This window comes from Scardinius erythrophthalmus (assembly GCF_964197995.2).
Source record: "Scardinius erythrophthalmus genome assembly, chromosome: 23".
In the NCBI taxonomy this organism is placed as follows: Eukaryota; Metazoa; Chordata; class Actinopteri; order Cypriniformes; family Leuciscidae; genus Scardinius; species Scardinius erythrophthalmus.
The window spans coordinates 2,134,842-2,148,670 of record NC_138243.1 but is presented as its reverse complement, the minus strand read 5'-3'; the positions used below and the strand labels follow the sequence as shown (position 1 = coordinate 2,148,670).

The window sequence follows — 13,829 nt, the reverse complement described above, 5'->3', positions numbered from 1 at the left end:
CAAGACACCTGTCAAGTTTGAAATCCATCAGACTTACGGTTCGAGAGATATGCGAATAACACACACTCACACACAGAAAGACGTTCCTGTAATTTATAGATAGGTGTAATATACAGAAGTAAACAGGTGACTTACATATTCAGTTAACATCCACAAATGGATAAGCGTGACGATTCAGGGAGCAGGCTACACAGTGAACTCAACGATTCAGGGAGCAGGCTACACAGTGAACTCCGAAAAAATGCTACGCTTGATTAAACAGTTTGTGAATAAGTTACTACAAATGATGGCTGTGAATAAAATATAATATTCAGAAGTAAACAGTGTAGCTGACAGAGTGTTTATGTCAGAATGTTTATTCTTAAACCACAACCTTCTAAGTGCTTCTTTTACTGGTATTTTTAACGATATATTTAGCATTTCTCATCCAAACGACGTCAAACTTAGCACTGCACTTACTCGTGCCCGTAGCGCCTGTCAAGTTTGAAATCCATCGGACTAACGGTTCGAGAGCAGTGTTAATTTCGTTGACGAATAATTTTCGTCATTATTTTCGTCAACGACATTTTTTCATAGACGAAAACGAGACGATAACTAAATAAAAACTAGTTTTGAATGACAAAAACTATGACGAAAATCTATTGACATTTTCGTCAACGAATAAAAACTAGACGAAAATGTACAGCGCGCGAGTACTGAAGTGAGCTCTCTTTCCTGTCTGAATGGACAAATACACACAACATTATGTCTAAATGTTTGTTTTGGAGAGTATTCATGGAAATTATGTTGGTTATGTCTTAAACAGTTGTGAGTGTATCGTATGTGCATCAGTGCACTGGATCCGCATGTCATTGGACATGATCTGATGTCTTAAAGTGACAGTGGGTAATAAACCTAATGCGTGTCCTTAATATTGATCAAGCAACAAAAGAAAAGGAGAAAAGCATTCACTGCTCGTTAATAGCTTTAAGGATTAATTATATTTAATTCATACAAATAAATATGTCTGCTTGAAAGAATATGAATGATGTATGGAAGTAGTTATAAAGAATTCATATATCATTAATTGAAAAAAAGACTGTGTTCTACTCTAGGAAAAGTGGTTTTTATTTAATTTTAAGATATTTTTTTAAGTTACAGTAGTTAAATCTGTATTTGTATTGCATGTTCAAACTTTAAAATCATTCATATTAGCAGGTTAATATACGTTTTCTCCGGGAGTATAGACCAATTTCGAGCCGACGTCACGGCGCTAGCTGGTGGCAAAAGGAAGGGAAAACTGAAGGCGGCCAATACAAACCAGCACAGATTCGGCTGCATAATAAGGAGCTTAAATTATTATTATTGTTATTAAATGTCGTATTGTTGTGTTGTTGGGTGCAAGAATCAACGGAGTACAGGCTCCAATTTGAAATTTTATCGCATAATGTTTTCTAAATGATTGTGATTATTTGTGAATCATCTATGATTTTATACATAGTTTTGATTGATTGTGACTATACTTTTTGAAGAACCTGGTAAAAGAGGGTAATCAAATACATAGTTAAAAAATGAATATGCTGTATCTGGAATTTTTATTTAATCACATCGTTAAAATTGCACCGTAATGTCACTTACATTGTCGTCTTTGTGTCTGGCCGTGGCGCTGGCTAGGCAAAACTGCGGATCGTAGGCTACCACACAAGGCTTAAATTGTACGTGACCATTACAGTTATAGGCATCTAAAGATTTATATGCCCTCAGTTTCTCTTTACACTCAGTTTCTCTATCGGGTCGGTGTAGAAGTCAGGCCACTCAACTTGAGGTAGCGTTGACGTTTATCCTGTCAGATCGTCCATTCATTGACTGAGCGCACAGGTCAGCCAATCTGGGATGTACATTAAAATAAAATTTTCCAAATAACAATCGCGGTCCTGGACAGTGAGTGACCTTGCACATTAAGATAAAATCGGATTTTCTCCAGTCATTATAAAAAAAACAAGCTTACAAAACTTGCAAACCAACATTAGTAAAGCGGCCAGAGGGATCGTTCTGCCACCAGAAAGCTCCGCCCACACAAAAATGTCACCATGTTTACCAACTGAAAATTGGTCTTTATGGGTTTGGAATTTTAGAGAAATTCTAAATAAATGCATTTAAATTTAAACCCATTATATTTTAGTCGACTAAATCTACTGTAGATTTAGTCGACTAAAATCTTATTGTATTTCGTTGACTAAAACTAGACTAAAACTAAAACAATTCAGATGACTAAAACTAGACTAAAACTAAATGGCATTTTATTCAAAAGACTATGACTAAAACTAAATCAAAATTTGCTGTCAAAATTAACACTGTTCGAGAGATATGTGAATGCCCGTGCAAAATCAGTTTTTGAGTGTGTTTTTAGTAATTGTTGGTTTAGTGTGTTTGAGTGCTCATTGTTACAATTGTTAAAATGTTCTACCATGACATTTTTATTTGTGCACGGTAGAAAGCACACAGTGAACTCTGAAAAAACGCTATGCTTGAGCAAACAGTTTGTGAATAGGCTACTGCAAATGATGCCCGTGAAAGAGACTGTGAACGCATTGAATAGGATTTGTGTAGTTGGTGAATAGCATAGGCTACTATTACACAGTAGCGATAACGTTAAGCGCACCAGAATGAAATATAATATTCAGAAGTAAACAGCATAGCTGACTTACAGATTCAGTTTACGTCCACAAATGAATAAGCACGTCGATTCAGGGAGCAGTGCAAAGTGCCCGTGCAAAATCAGTTTTTGTGAGTTGATCGCAGTCAAAAAATTTCAGGAGATATTTCTTAGTGACGGCTGATTTCAACAGTTTCAATATGATAAAAAATAACTTTCATATTGATTCAATGGATTAATTGCATTTTGAAAAAAAAGTGAAGAATTTATTGCATTTTTGGGGAAAAATAATCAGTTTTTATAATGGATCTTTGAAAATCAAAATCTGTATTTAAATTTTTTATGTTATTATAACCTAAAGATGCTATGTGAAAGTTTGAAACAGAAAATAGTGGAATAGCGGCAGAATGTTTAGTTTTAAACCACAACCTTCTTGGGGCTTCTTTGACCGATACAACCCTCTAATGTCAGAATGTTTATTTTTAAACCACAACGATTAACGATATCTTTAGCATTTCTCATCCAAACAGCGTCAAACTTGGCACTGCACTTACTCGTGACCGTAGCGAGTAGGGCTGTAGTCAACCAAAGAAATGCTTAGTCGACCAAAGTCATGTCCTGCGCAACGATTAGTCGACTAAAAAAAAAAAAAAAAAAAGACGCGATGTTTTGACACTTATTTACAACATTTACAATTGTCATAGAGCATTTATAAAACAACGAAAAAAATCAATAATACATAAAACTATAATAATAATACAATTCTTTGAAAATTAAGTGATTTTTTTTTAACTGCAAAGTGAGGAGCTCTGTCCTAGGTCTATAGTGACAGTCACAATCGCGCACCTGACCACACCGCACGCTACAAAAAATATAACTGCTAAAATTGCCAAATAATGAAAAAACCTAACAAAAGCTCACATTTATACAGGCTGTAACTATATTCTTCTTTACTTTCAAAGCTATGGGTTAACTTTTGTCCAGCCGATCTAGGCGTTTTAAAACAAACACACAAAAAACCCAAATAGCCTAAAAAACAATGCTAATAATAGGCTGTATAGAAGGAAGGCCTATAGGTTTATTTTCGTTTTATTTTGTAATAAATAAGAAGCAAATACGGTATAACAGACAATACAATCGGGCGCCCGCGCGGTCACATTGCACGTTAACTGGAGCGCATCTCATCCTAACTTAACGAAACTAAGTGTATGCCTCACACAGATATGAGAAATACATCAAATACACAAAGCTTGAAATTTCTTTAAACGAAATAATAAAAAAAAAAAAAAGAAATAAAGAGGCCATTCTCTGATTATGATCTATTATGTGCATTTCTCTCTGTAGGCTCGTTCACTACGGAGATGGCGATCGTCAACTTCATATTTGCAGCCGGCACTGTCAGAAAAAACTAGTTTATTAATAAAAATCAATGCACTCATTTATGCACATCTTGCTTGTTGCACGCACACATATTATGTCGAAATAACGAGATAGCCTATTATGTTGAAGTAACATTATTAATAATAGCCTACATCTTTTAAAATATTTGATTGATTGCTGAATGTTGCGCTTGTTCAATTTAATAATAATTTAAACAATTGAATAACTCCGCTTTGTGTCGTGACCGCATTACCACCTCGGGTGTGCATTATTTTTCTAATAATTCAACGGCCTGTCGTCAATTATTCCTTACTTGTTCCGTTACCTCCAACCCGTTTTAAATCGCCGGATCCACTTTTCCTTTGCGCTCCGGGACCTCCCACTTTACAAATTAAGCACTGGTTCTAACTGAATGAATACAGCAAAACTACCTATATTCCTTACTGAGCGCGAAGCAGCAGTACAGCCGGCCACAGGTGCGGTTCCCGAGTGTTCTACGTGATGCGCTAAACTGTGGCGCTGTTACAAAATAGCCTAAATTAAAGCATTTTAATAACATAGGCTAATTATATTTAGAATACAGTTATATATAACTGATTATAAAGGAATAAATATCAAGGAGTAAATCAATGAAAATTTCTTTATTGGTGGAAAAAAAAAAAGATTATGCAACTGGTCGACCAATGAGAATGTCAGTCGACCAAGACGGCATCGACCGATTAGTCGACTAAACGACTAAAGTTGACAGCCCTAGTAGCGAGACACCTGTCAAGTTTGAAATTCATTGGACTAACGGTTCGAGAGATATGTGGTTAACAGACACACAGACAGACGTTTCTGTAATTTATAGATAGATGGTTAAGGGAATTTTAATTTTGTGCATTTTTTTTTTGTTTTCATATTTATACTCCTGTGAAACAAAAAACAATTTCATGTTCCTAGTCACCCTGGTGTGCTAAATAAAGTAAATATCAATGGTAATATACTTCAGAATTTTTTTTTTTTAATATTTTTTTACATTTCTAGGGGTGCCAATAATTGTGGCTGATATGTTTTGGAGAAAAACATTTATTTCATAATGTGATTTCCTCCCCACTTCTAATTCTTTTACTTAAATGAAAGGTTAGATTTTTGTGATTTAAAAAAAAAAATTAAATTATTGAAAGATCCAAAGGATAAATAATGCAGAATTATTTTTACAGCCATAAATAAATCATATTTACCAGGGGTGCCAATAATTCTGACTTCAACTGTACTGTGACAGTCACAAATACGTAATTCTGTATTGTCACAATCTGCTTAGATGAGTCACTTCACTGATATTACACCTCTCAATGTCACCAACACAGTCCGAGGAAGTTCTTTCCGAGTGTCGTGTGCGTTTCCTGTCGTTCATGGGAGTCGGGAAGGATGTGCACACGTTTGCATTCATCATGGCTGAGGGACCTGGAGACTTCATCTGTCACATGTTCTGGTGTGATCCTAACGCAGCCAGTCTAAGTGAGGCCGTACAGGCTGCCTGCATGGTAAGCTTATGTCTAGTTAATCATCTACAGCACAAATTCAACGCAGAATTTTATCAAAATAAAAAGAGTACATGTAAAGAGATACAGATAGTTCATGATGTAGCACACGATGCAGGTCTAAAACGGTCCAAAAATATTAATTTGCAAGTGATATTTTTGCTAAGATCGCCACAATATAAATTTACAAGTTATGATTAAAATTTGTGTGCCTTTTTTCCTGCATGTTCTGTGATGCTCCACAACAGTCATAAATTAGTCGATATGATTTTTTGCTGTATATTCCAAGTCTTCTGATGTCATGTTCATGGTTTGGGGAATGAACCCAAAATTTAAGTTGTTAATCCCTCCATTGCAGCTCTCATAATTTAATTCATATGTGATTTTTCAATGAACCTGTGGTGTTTGGAATCACTGCAATTACACACTTCAGTTTTAACAGTATAAATGAGATTATTTTGATAAATTAGATCATTCAGGACCAAAAGTATTGGCATAATTTATTGACACTTTTTTGTGTGTGTGTGCAAAGTTTACTGCTTCAGTATTTGTAGATTATTTGTAGCAGTATACTGGAAAATAATGATAAGAATTTCATAAGTTTTAAAGGATTTTATTTGCAAAAACGTTCAGTGTATGCAGAGCCAATATTTAAAGTGTTAACCCTTCTTCATAACCAATCCTGATCGATGGTGATCTATTCTTGCATTATTAGTGCTATTAGTTCTTCTGATCACAGGTTCTCTGTTTAAATGTAATTATATCTGAGCCACTTCATCATCACTCTTGCCTTGTGACGTGTCCCATCGTGGTGGAAAATGCACGGAACATCACCAAATTGCTTCAGGATCATTGGAGCAGTTGCTCTTGGAGGATGTTTTGATACCATTCTTTATTTCTTGAATAGTTTTTGGACAGAATTGTGGGAGAGCCACTTCCTTGGAGGAAAAACAATCCCACACATGGATGGTCTCTGGATGCTCCACTAATGGCATGACACAGGACTCATGGTAGCTGTGGCGAGCAGGACGAGGCCAAGGGCGTGATTGCTGATGAGCAGCCCCTCATGGACGACTGCTGTCACATAACAAAACATAACATAAATCCAGGCCTCTCTCGTCCGTCACCGTCGTCGCTCTTCCTTTTATGCTTCCGCTCCTCCGTGAGAGATACGAGACCGGTGCGTCGTGCAGGTGTCGCTCATCAGCAATCACGCCACCGGCCTCGCTCCATTCTCCGACGGAACTCTGCCTAGTCCTCCTCGCCACTGTATTTCTTCTCTGGACAAACGATTTTGTCACAAACAGTCGGAATGAACTGTTAATCAGAGAAAATATCCAATCCTTGAACTTCTGCAGACCATTTAATGCATAGTGATGATGACTGCACACCTTTCTGTGGAGGGAACCACTGCGAAGACAATGATTGGAAGTACTTCTTTCCTCCTTTTATATCAATCAGTTTGCTCTTCTAATCGATTCAGAATGATCGAGTGATTTCTGAATGATACTACTCGTGCTGGTAATATGATTAGTGAAATGATGTTAGATGGTAGTGTAAGTGAATATCTTATTCTGAACGGCATGGAAAATGAAGAATCCCGTCTATGGAGCTCTAGCATAGTTAGGTTTACTGCGGTAGTCGGTTACATTACATTACTCCCCCCCCCCCCCACTGTCGGTTTATTTTAAAAATTTTTTTATAGAAATAAAAACCGTTTAGTTCAGTTGGGCAACAGACACTTCAATTATAAACTGAAAGCATCTGCTCTGCTCCATGCATCATTGACAAATATCTTATCTAGTAAAAAATCATACACATACACATGCGTGATCACGAATTCGAACATGAAAGTGAAAAGTGAGCACACATTCAAAAGCTATTTCAATACCCCGCATGTTTATAACGGCTCCCTGATGCCCGCACATTATATACAATATAAATACCCAACTATATAATTGCAAGAGACACAAAAGCATTGAAATATATATTTTCGACCCATCTCATGTTTTTTTCCATCTCCATGTCCTTTAAGGGTCTCCATAGAATGCCCTGGGTATTGGTGTTCACCTTCAGCTAGCTGGTCTTTTTATGTCAGGGCCAAAACATGGTGAAATTTGCATTTTTGTGATAAAGTTCCCTCTTTTTTTTTTTTTTTCTTTTTTTGCCAATGAAGCATTTTGAAATTATTTAAAATGCATCTGATCACTCTGCACAATAATCTACAAATAATGTGAATCAACACCACAAATACTGAAGTGGCAAACACAAAATAAGCAGGAAACACAACATTTATGTCACTGCCAATACTTTTGGCCACAGCTGTACAGAGTGTGTATAATCTAATAACTAGTTTAAGTTGAAATAGGTTGCTGTTCTTCTAAAATGTTTTAAATGATATCTTCCATGATTTCCAGCTGAGGTATCAGAAGTGTTTGGACGCTCGGCCTCCCAGCAGTGGCTCTTGTCTGCCTGGTCCTCCTGCTGATTCTGTGGCCCGCCGGGTCGGCTCCAGTGTGAAGAAGGGTGTGCAGAGTCTGCTGGGTAGCTTCAAAAGATCTGGGTCTCAGACACCCTGAGAAGGGGAACAGTCCCTCAGCAGTGCTCACTGCACATTCTTCCTTGTGTGTTTCGTTGTGTTTTTATGGGCCTAAAAGTAGAGGGTTGTTCATGCCACTTCATGTTCTCATGCAGTTAGTGCGCAATATGAGCAAGAGGCACAAGTTATATTCATAGATATTGCATTATCACACACTACATTTTCATTTGCTTTTTCCACATTTGTTTACATTAGCGGATGTACTGTAAAAGTGATTTAGCAGCACGGGGTATGAATGTGACTTACCAAGATTGGATTTTCAATGTATTGGATGTGATGTGGTCTACTCAACCTAAAGACACTAAACATTACGCATGCTATCACAAAACACTAAAATGAGCTTATACACTATGCAATGTGCTTATTTATTATTTGTTGTTCTTCCTGTGGCTCTGTGTTGTGAAACATCTTGTGCTAGCTTTGACTGCTTTTTTTTTTTCTTTTCTTTTTTTTTTCTCCTAAAGAATTGATTCTTTCCAAACCTCAACACAGGGACAGAACCACGATCGAATCAGTAGCAAACCCAGGCCTCTTCGTTCACCCTTAAAATGGCAATTTTTGACGGTCTAAACCTGTATGCCTTTCTTTCTTCTGTGGAAAACAAGATTTTTTTTTTTTAAATGTCAGTGTTGAAACATTTGACATAATATCTTTCACTTTATGGAAAAAAGGTACATTTTATTTGACTGGCCTTGCTGACTGCAAGTTACAAAGCTTTTTAATTTCCATAATTTCTTTGCTGATATAGATTTTTAGCGCAATTTTCCACCGGACAAATTGCGATTGTTAACTCATGATTTCTGTTCTGTGCGTCTGTGCGCACCAATCTTGCACTTCTATCTACTCCTCAACCAGACCACCTAGAGACTTCGGGTTTTCGGCATTATGTTAAGGAAGGTCTAATCTCGGGAACGCACAAAAAAAATCCAGGAAAAGATTTACTGTCTCTTAGTGTTGTGATCCCATGAGGTGAGAAAATTGCGCTAAAACACTCACCGAGTTTTTATTACTTGTTGTAACAAATGAACTCAATTAAATTATATTACACACTACTTTACATTTACCCACTCTGTTGGTTTGTGAATTTGACTACTTTATTATGTGTAATGAAATAGCATTAACATATCCTAGTCTTCCAAAGTGGATTTGCTCATTAGAAAGCCTGCTTTTTTTATTATCTTGGTAGTTTTATGTAAAGTTTCCCCCCTATGTGTTTGTTGTGTTGGATGGCTTCATCTGGATCAAATGATCAAAACTGCTCAGTCCAAACATAAGCGTAATGTGTTTGACAGAGTGTGTGACATACACTGCTTCTCTAGAGGTGCTCTTTGCATTGTCCCGGTCCAGTTTCTACCGTCACTGAAATTGTTCCTTCTCACAATTTCAAAAAAGTGTATATTGGAAGTCTGATTATCTGCACAATTTACATGTTGTGTATTGAAAACAATCTTTGGAAATATATCTTAAATGCTTTGCAACCATAGTGGTCCTGCTAAATATAAATATTATTTCTTTCAAATACACGTTTGTAACATATTGCAATGTCTTAAACTTTTAAGAATGTGTAAGAATTCATTCATATCATGTTGTGTTAATTGTAGTTCATGTACATACTGACTTTAATACACTAATAGTCCCAGACAGCTCCGTTTTTCATGTTTTCAGGCTCATTTTCATGTCCAGTTACACCTGTTGTTAAATATAAATGTGTGAATGCACTTGAGTATTCAATCTGATTTGTGTATCTGAATGCTTCATCTTGGCTCTTTTTACTCTAACATTTTGTGTGTAAGTCTAGATGATATAATCTTGATGCTTAAAATGCACTGCTTTTGTTAACGCTCTTGAAAAGACTTTATTGTAGAATAAGTGTACATTCTTAGCATATATTCTGCGTTACATTGAGAACTGGTAACAAAGAAAATGTCATTCTTTCCACTTAAATATCATGAAGGGTAGTTTTGTGTGCCAAAGCACAGCTATAAAATCACAAGTTGTTTCTTATAAAACAAGGAAATGTTACTTTATGCATAAATCTTCACTGATTGGTAACATGGTATAAATGCCTCAAGTACATTTTGCTTTTCAAATCAAGGCAAGTTTTAGCTATGATACTCAGAAAATTGAAGGATCAGTCCTGTAAACGCTTGCTTGCGAGACACTTGTGTAGAATCCTGTAAACACTAATGTAGAATGTTTTAACCATTACATTTTTAGGGAGAGTTGACAACTGATTTCTTAATGTAAATGTAATGTTATATAGATACATATGTGACTGGATGAAATAAAAAACTGAAAATACATTTAACGCTTATCTGCACAGTTTAATTAAAGTACTAAGGCAGTTGTTAAAGCCAGGGGTGTAAAGCACTTAGGATTTTTGAGGAGGGGGGAATGATTGTTTCATGTGAAAAAAACTAACCCCAAATAAAATAACTATTATTATTTATAATAAAACTTTATTTCTGCTTTCACTGTATTAATTACTGCAATGTCATTGTGTTCGATTATACTTTTGAATTATTGAAGCGATAGATTATAGAAACATACTTACAAATGCATTTATTGTTGCTATTCCAGAATATTAATATTAGGCCTATGAGTCCTGCATTGGTTCAGTCTTCTAGGCTTTTAGAAACAAACTGTTGCTGTTCACTCTGTACATGCTTACATATATGCTTACTACACCACCACTGGTCACTATATGATAAAAGTGTGAAAATTAATCTTAAGAAGTTTATATTAGTTCATGTTTGCTTGGTGTGAAAATGAATAAGTATAAGTTTATATTAGTTCAAGTTTGCTCTGTGTGCATGTATTGTTCTGTTCCAGTGATGTTCTATGACTAAATCTTGAAGGGAAAAGATATTACCTATGGGGTCAAAGGCTGTTCCCCAATGGTATCTGCCGAAGCCTTTACAAGAGGCATATATACATAAATAAATTTTTGTAGATTATTCTGAAATTTGATCTATAGCCTATCTGTATATTTAGAATTGATTATAATTCGTTGTGGTTAATTATATATAGAGAGATACAAATATACGGGCTATGTATTCCCTTTTTTGGCGATTTAAAATGTGTAGGTGATAATCGATCATAACCAGTATGATTAATTATTAAATATATATCCCCCTCATTTGAGCTGATTGGCTACACTCATGATTACTGTATGAGATTTTGATAGACAACTATGCATAGGGTCTTGAAGTTCTATCACACCACATGTAGCCACTTACATGTTTTCTTACTTGGCATATTATGTAACTCTTTAGGTATTTACAACACCACTGGTCACTATATGATAAAAGTATGAAAATTAATCCTAGGAAGAAGTTTATATTAGTTCAAGTTTGCTCTGTGTGAAAATTAATCATAAGTATAGTCAAGTGATTGCGCATGCGTGGAGTTGAGTAGACTGTGAGGACGCTGAGCTCTGACAATATAGTCTAAATATCGAGCAGTGTGGTGCTTAACTTACGGCAAGAGTGACCAAAATATAAGTTTGCCACCAATAAAGACTCCATGCTGTGTTATGTCTCCTAAGAAGTCTAAAATACAGCCGAAACAATATGAAGAAGCGTCTCAGCAAGTGGGAGCAAGTAACATGGCTGGTGAGGAGTGTAACGTGCTGGAGCTTCCAGCCCTCATTCGTAATATAATGCGAGAGGAGTTGAACGTGGTGGTGGATAAACTAAATAACCTCGCGAAAGACATATCTTTCTGCACACAAAGGCTTGGTGAAGTTGATGTGACAATGTCGAACTTGGATTCACGTGTGACAAAGCTGGAGACTGTGTGTGATGGACTTAAGGCCAACGAGGAGTTGAAAAGTAAAGCCGAGCGACTTGAAATGTACAGTCGCAAATACAACGTGCGTGTATTTGGCCTGACGAATGACATCGAAAAAGGGAATCCGACCAGCTACATGTCTGCTTTGTTTGAGGATTTATTCCAAGATAAACTATGGGGGGAGCCACAGGTGGAGATGGCCCGCAGGGTTGGACCGGTTGGGAAAGGTGCAGCTCGAGTGATGATTGTACGTCTTCAGTTGGCACTTCAGCACTGCATTGTCATTGGGTCCAGGCGAAGGTCCTTCGTCAGATCTGGATACGGCCTGGATCCGGCAGGCTGTGGGAAAACCTTGGGATAAAAAAAGACACTAAAATTAGCGTAGATGCCATTCTTCTTATGATGTAACGAGTACATCAGGATTTGTGGGAAGTGTTCCCGGTTCCATCTGACCTAATCTATGCAGCCTAACATTGGATTATAGAAGTCTATAATGTATTATGTGAATGCTAGGTCAAAGAGATGTGTCTTTAATCTAGTTTTGAACTGACAGAGTGTGTCTGCTTCCCAGACAATGGTAGGAAGGCTGTTCCAAAGTTTTGGTGCTAAATAGGAGAAGGATCTACCGCCAGCAGTCGTTTTTGATATTCTAGGTATTATTAACTGGCCGGAATTTTGAGATCGCAATAGACGTGAAGGACTATAATGCGTTAAGAGCTCGCTTAAGTACTGTGGAGCTAAACCATTTAGTGCTTTGTAAGTAATCGGCAATATTTTAAAATTTATGCGATGTTTAATAGGCAGCCAATGCAGTGTTGACAGAACCGGGCTAATATGGTCATACTTCCTGGTTCTGGTAAGAACTAGAGCTGCTGCGTTTTGAACTAGCTGTAGTTTGTTTATTAAGCGTGCAGGGCAACCACCTAGTAGAGCATTACAATAATCTAGCCTTGAGGTCATGAACGCATGAACTAATAGCATATGGCGTAATTTAGATATATTTTTAAGATAGAAAAATGTGGTTTTACAGATACTAGACGTGACTTTCAAATGAAAGATTGGTATCAAAGAGCACACCCAGGTTCCTAACCGATGACGAAGACTTCAAAGCAGCCATCAAGTGTACTAGTCATCCAATTTTAATATCAGCTATGCATTCCGTTAATTTTGTGAATTGGTAGGTTTCGTTAGGTTTTGAAGAAATATACAGCTGAGTATCGTCAGCATAACAGTGAAAGCTAATTCCATGTTTCCTAATGATATCTCCTAATGGTAGCATGTACAGAGTGAACAGCAGCGGTCCTAGTACTGAGCCTTGTGGTACGCCATACTGAACTTGTGATCGATAAGACATCTCTTCATTTACTGCTACAAACTGATAACGTATGATAAGTATGATTTAAACCATGCTAGTGCAATTCCACTAATGCCAACATAGTTTTCTAGTCTATTTAAAAGAATGTTGTGGTTAATGGTATCAAATGCAGCACTAAGATCGAGTAACACTAATAGAGAGATACAACCACGATCGGATGATAAGAGCAAATCATTTATGACTCTAATGAGAGCTGTCTCGGTACTATGGTACGGTCTAAATCCGGACTGAAAATCCTCGCAGATATCATTTCTTTCAAGAAAGGAACACAGTTGTGAGGATACTGCTTTTTATAATATCTTTGACAGAAAAGGCAGATTCGAGATCGAGACTAATTCTGTAGGATCAAGTTGCTTTTTTTTTAACAAGCGGTTTAATCAAAGCCAGCTTAAAGGTTTTTGTACGTATCCTAGAGACAAAGATGAATTAATGATATTAAGAAGAGGATCTATGACCTCTGGGAGCATCTCTTTCAGTAGCTTAGTCGGTATAGGGTCTAACATACATGTTGTCGAATTTAGATGA

At 36.7% G+C, this 13,829-nt stretch overlaps 1 protein-coding gene across 2 annotated transcripts in view; it reads left to right on the top strand.

Moving 5' to 3' along the window:
• Nucleotides 1-10,609, top strand: part of apbb1 (amyloid beta (A4) precursor protein-binding, family B, member 1 (Fe65)) — a 116,492-nt gene extending 105,883 nt beyond the window's left edge. For both annotated transcript variants that reach the window (XM_081353752.1, XM_081353751.1), the window contains exons 13-14: nt 5,365-5,541; nt 7,956-10,609. In XM_081353752.1, the coding sequence (XP_081209878.1) occupies nt 5,365-5,541; nt 7,956-8,117 (339 nt within the window). In that variant the 3' untranslated portion in view covers nt 8,118-10,609. The remainder of the gene's footprint in view (nt 1-5,364; nt 5,542-7,955) is intronic.
• The last annotated feature ends 3,220 nt before the right edge of the window (nt 10,610-13,829 follow it).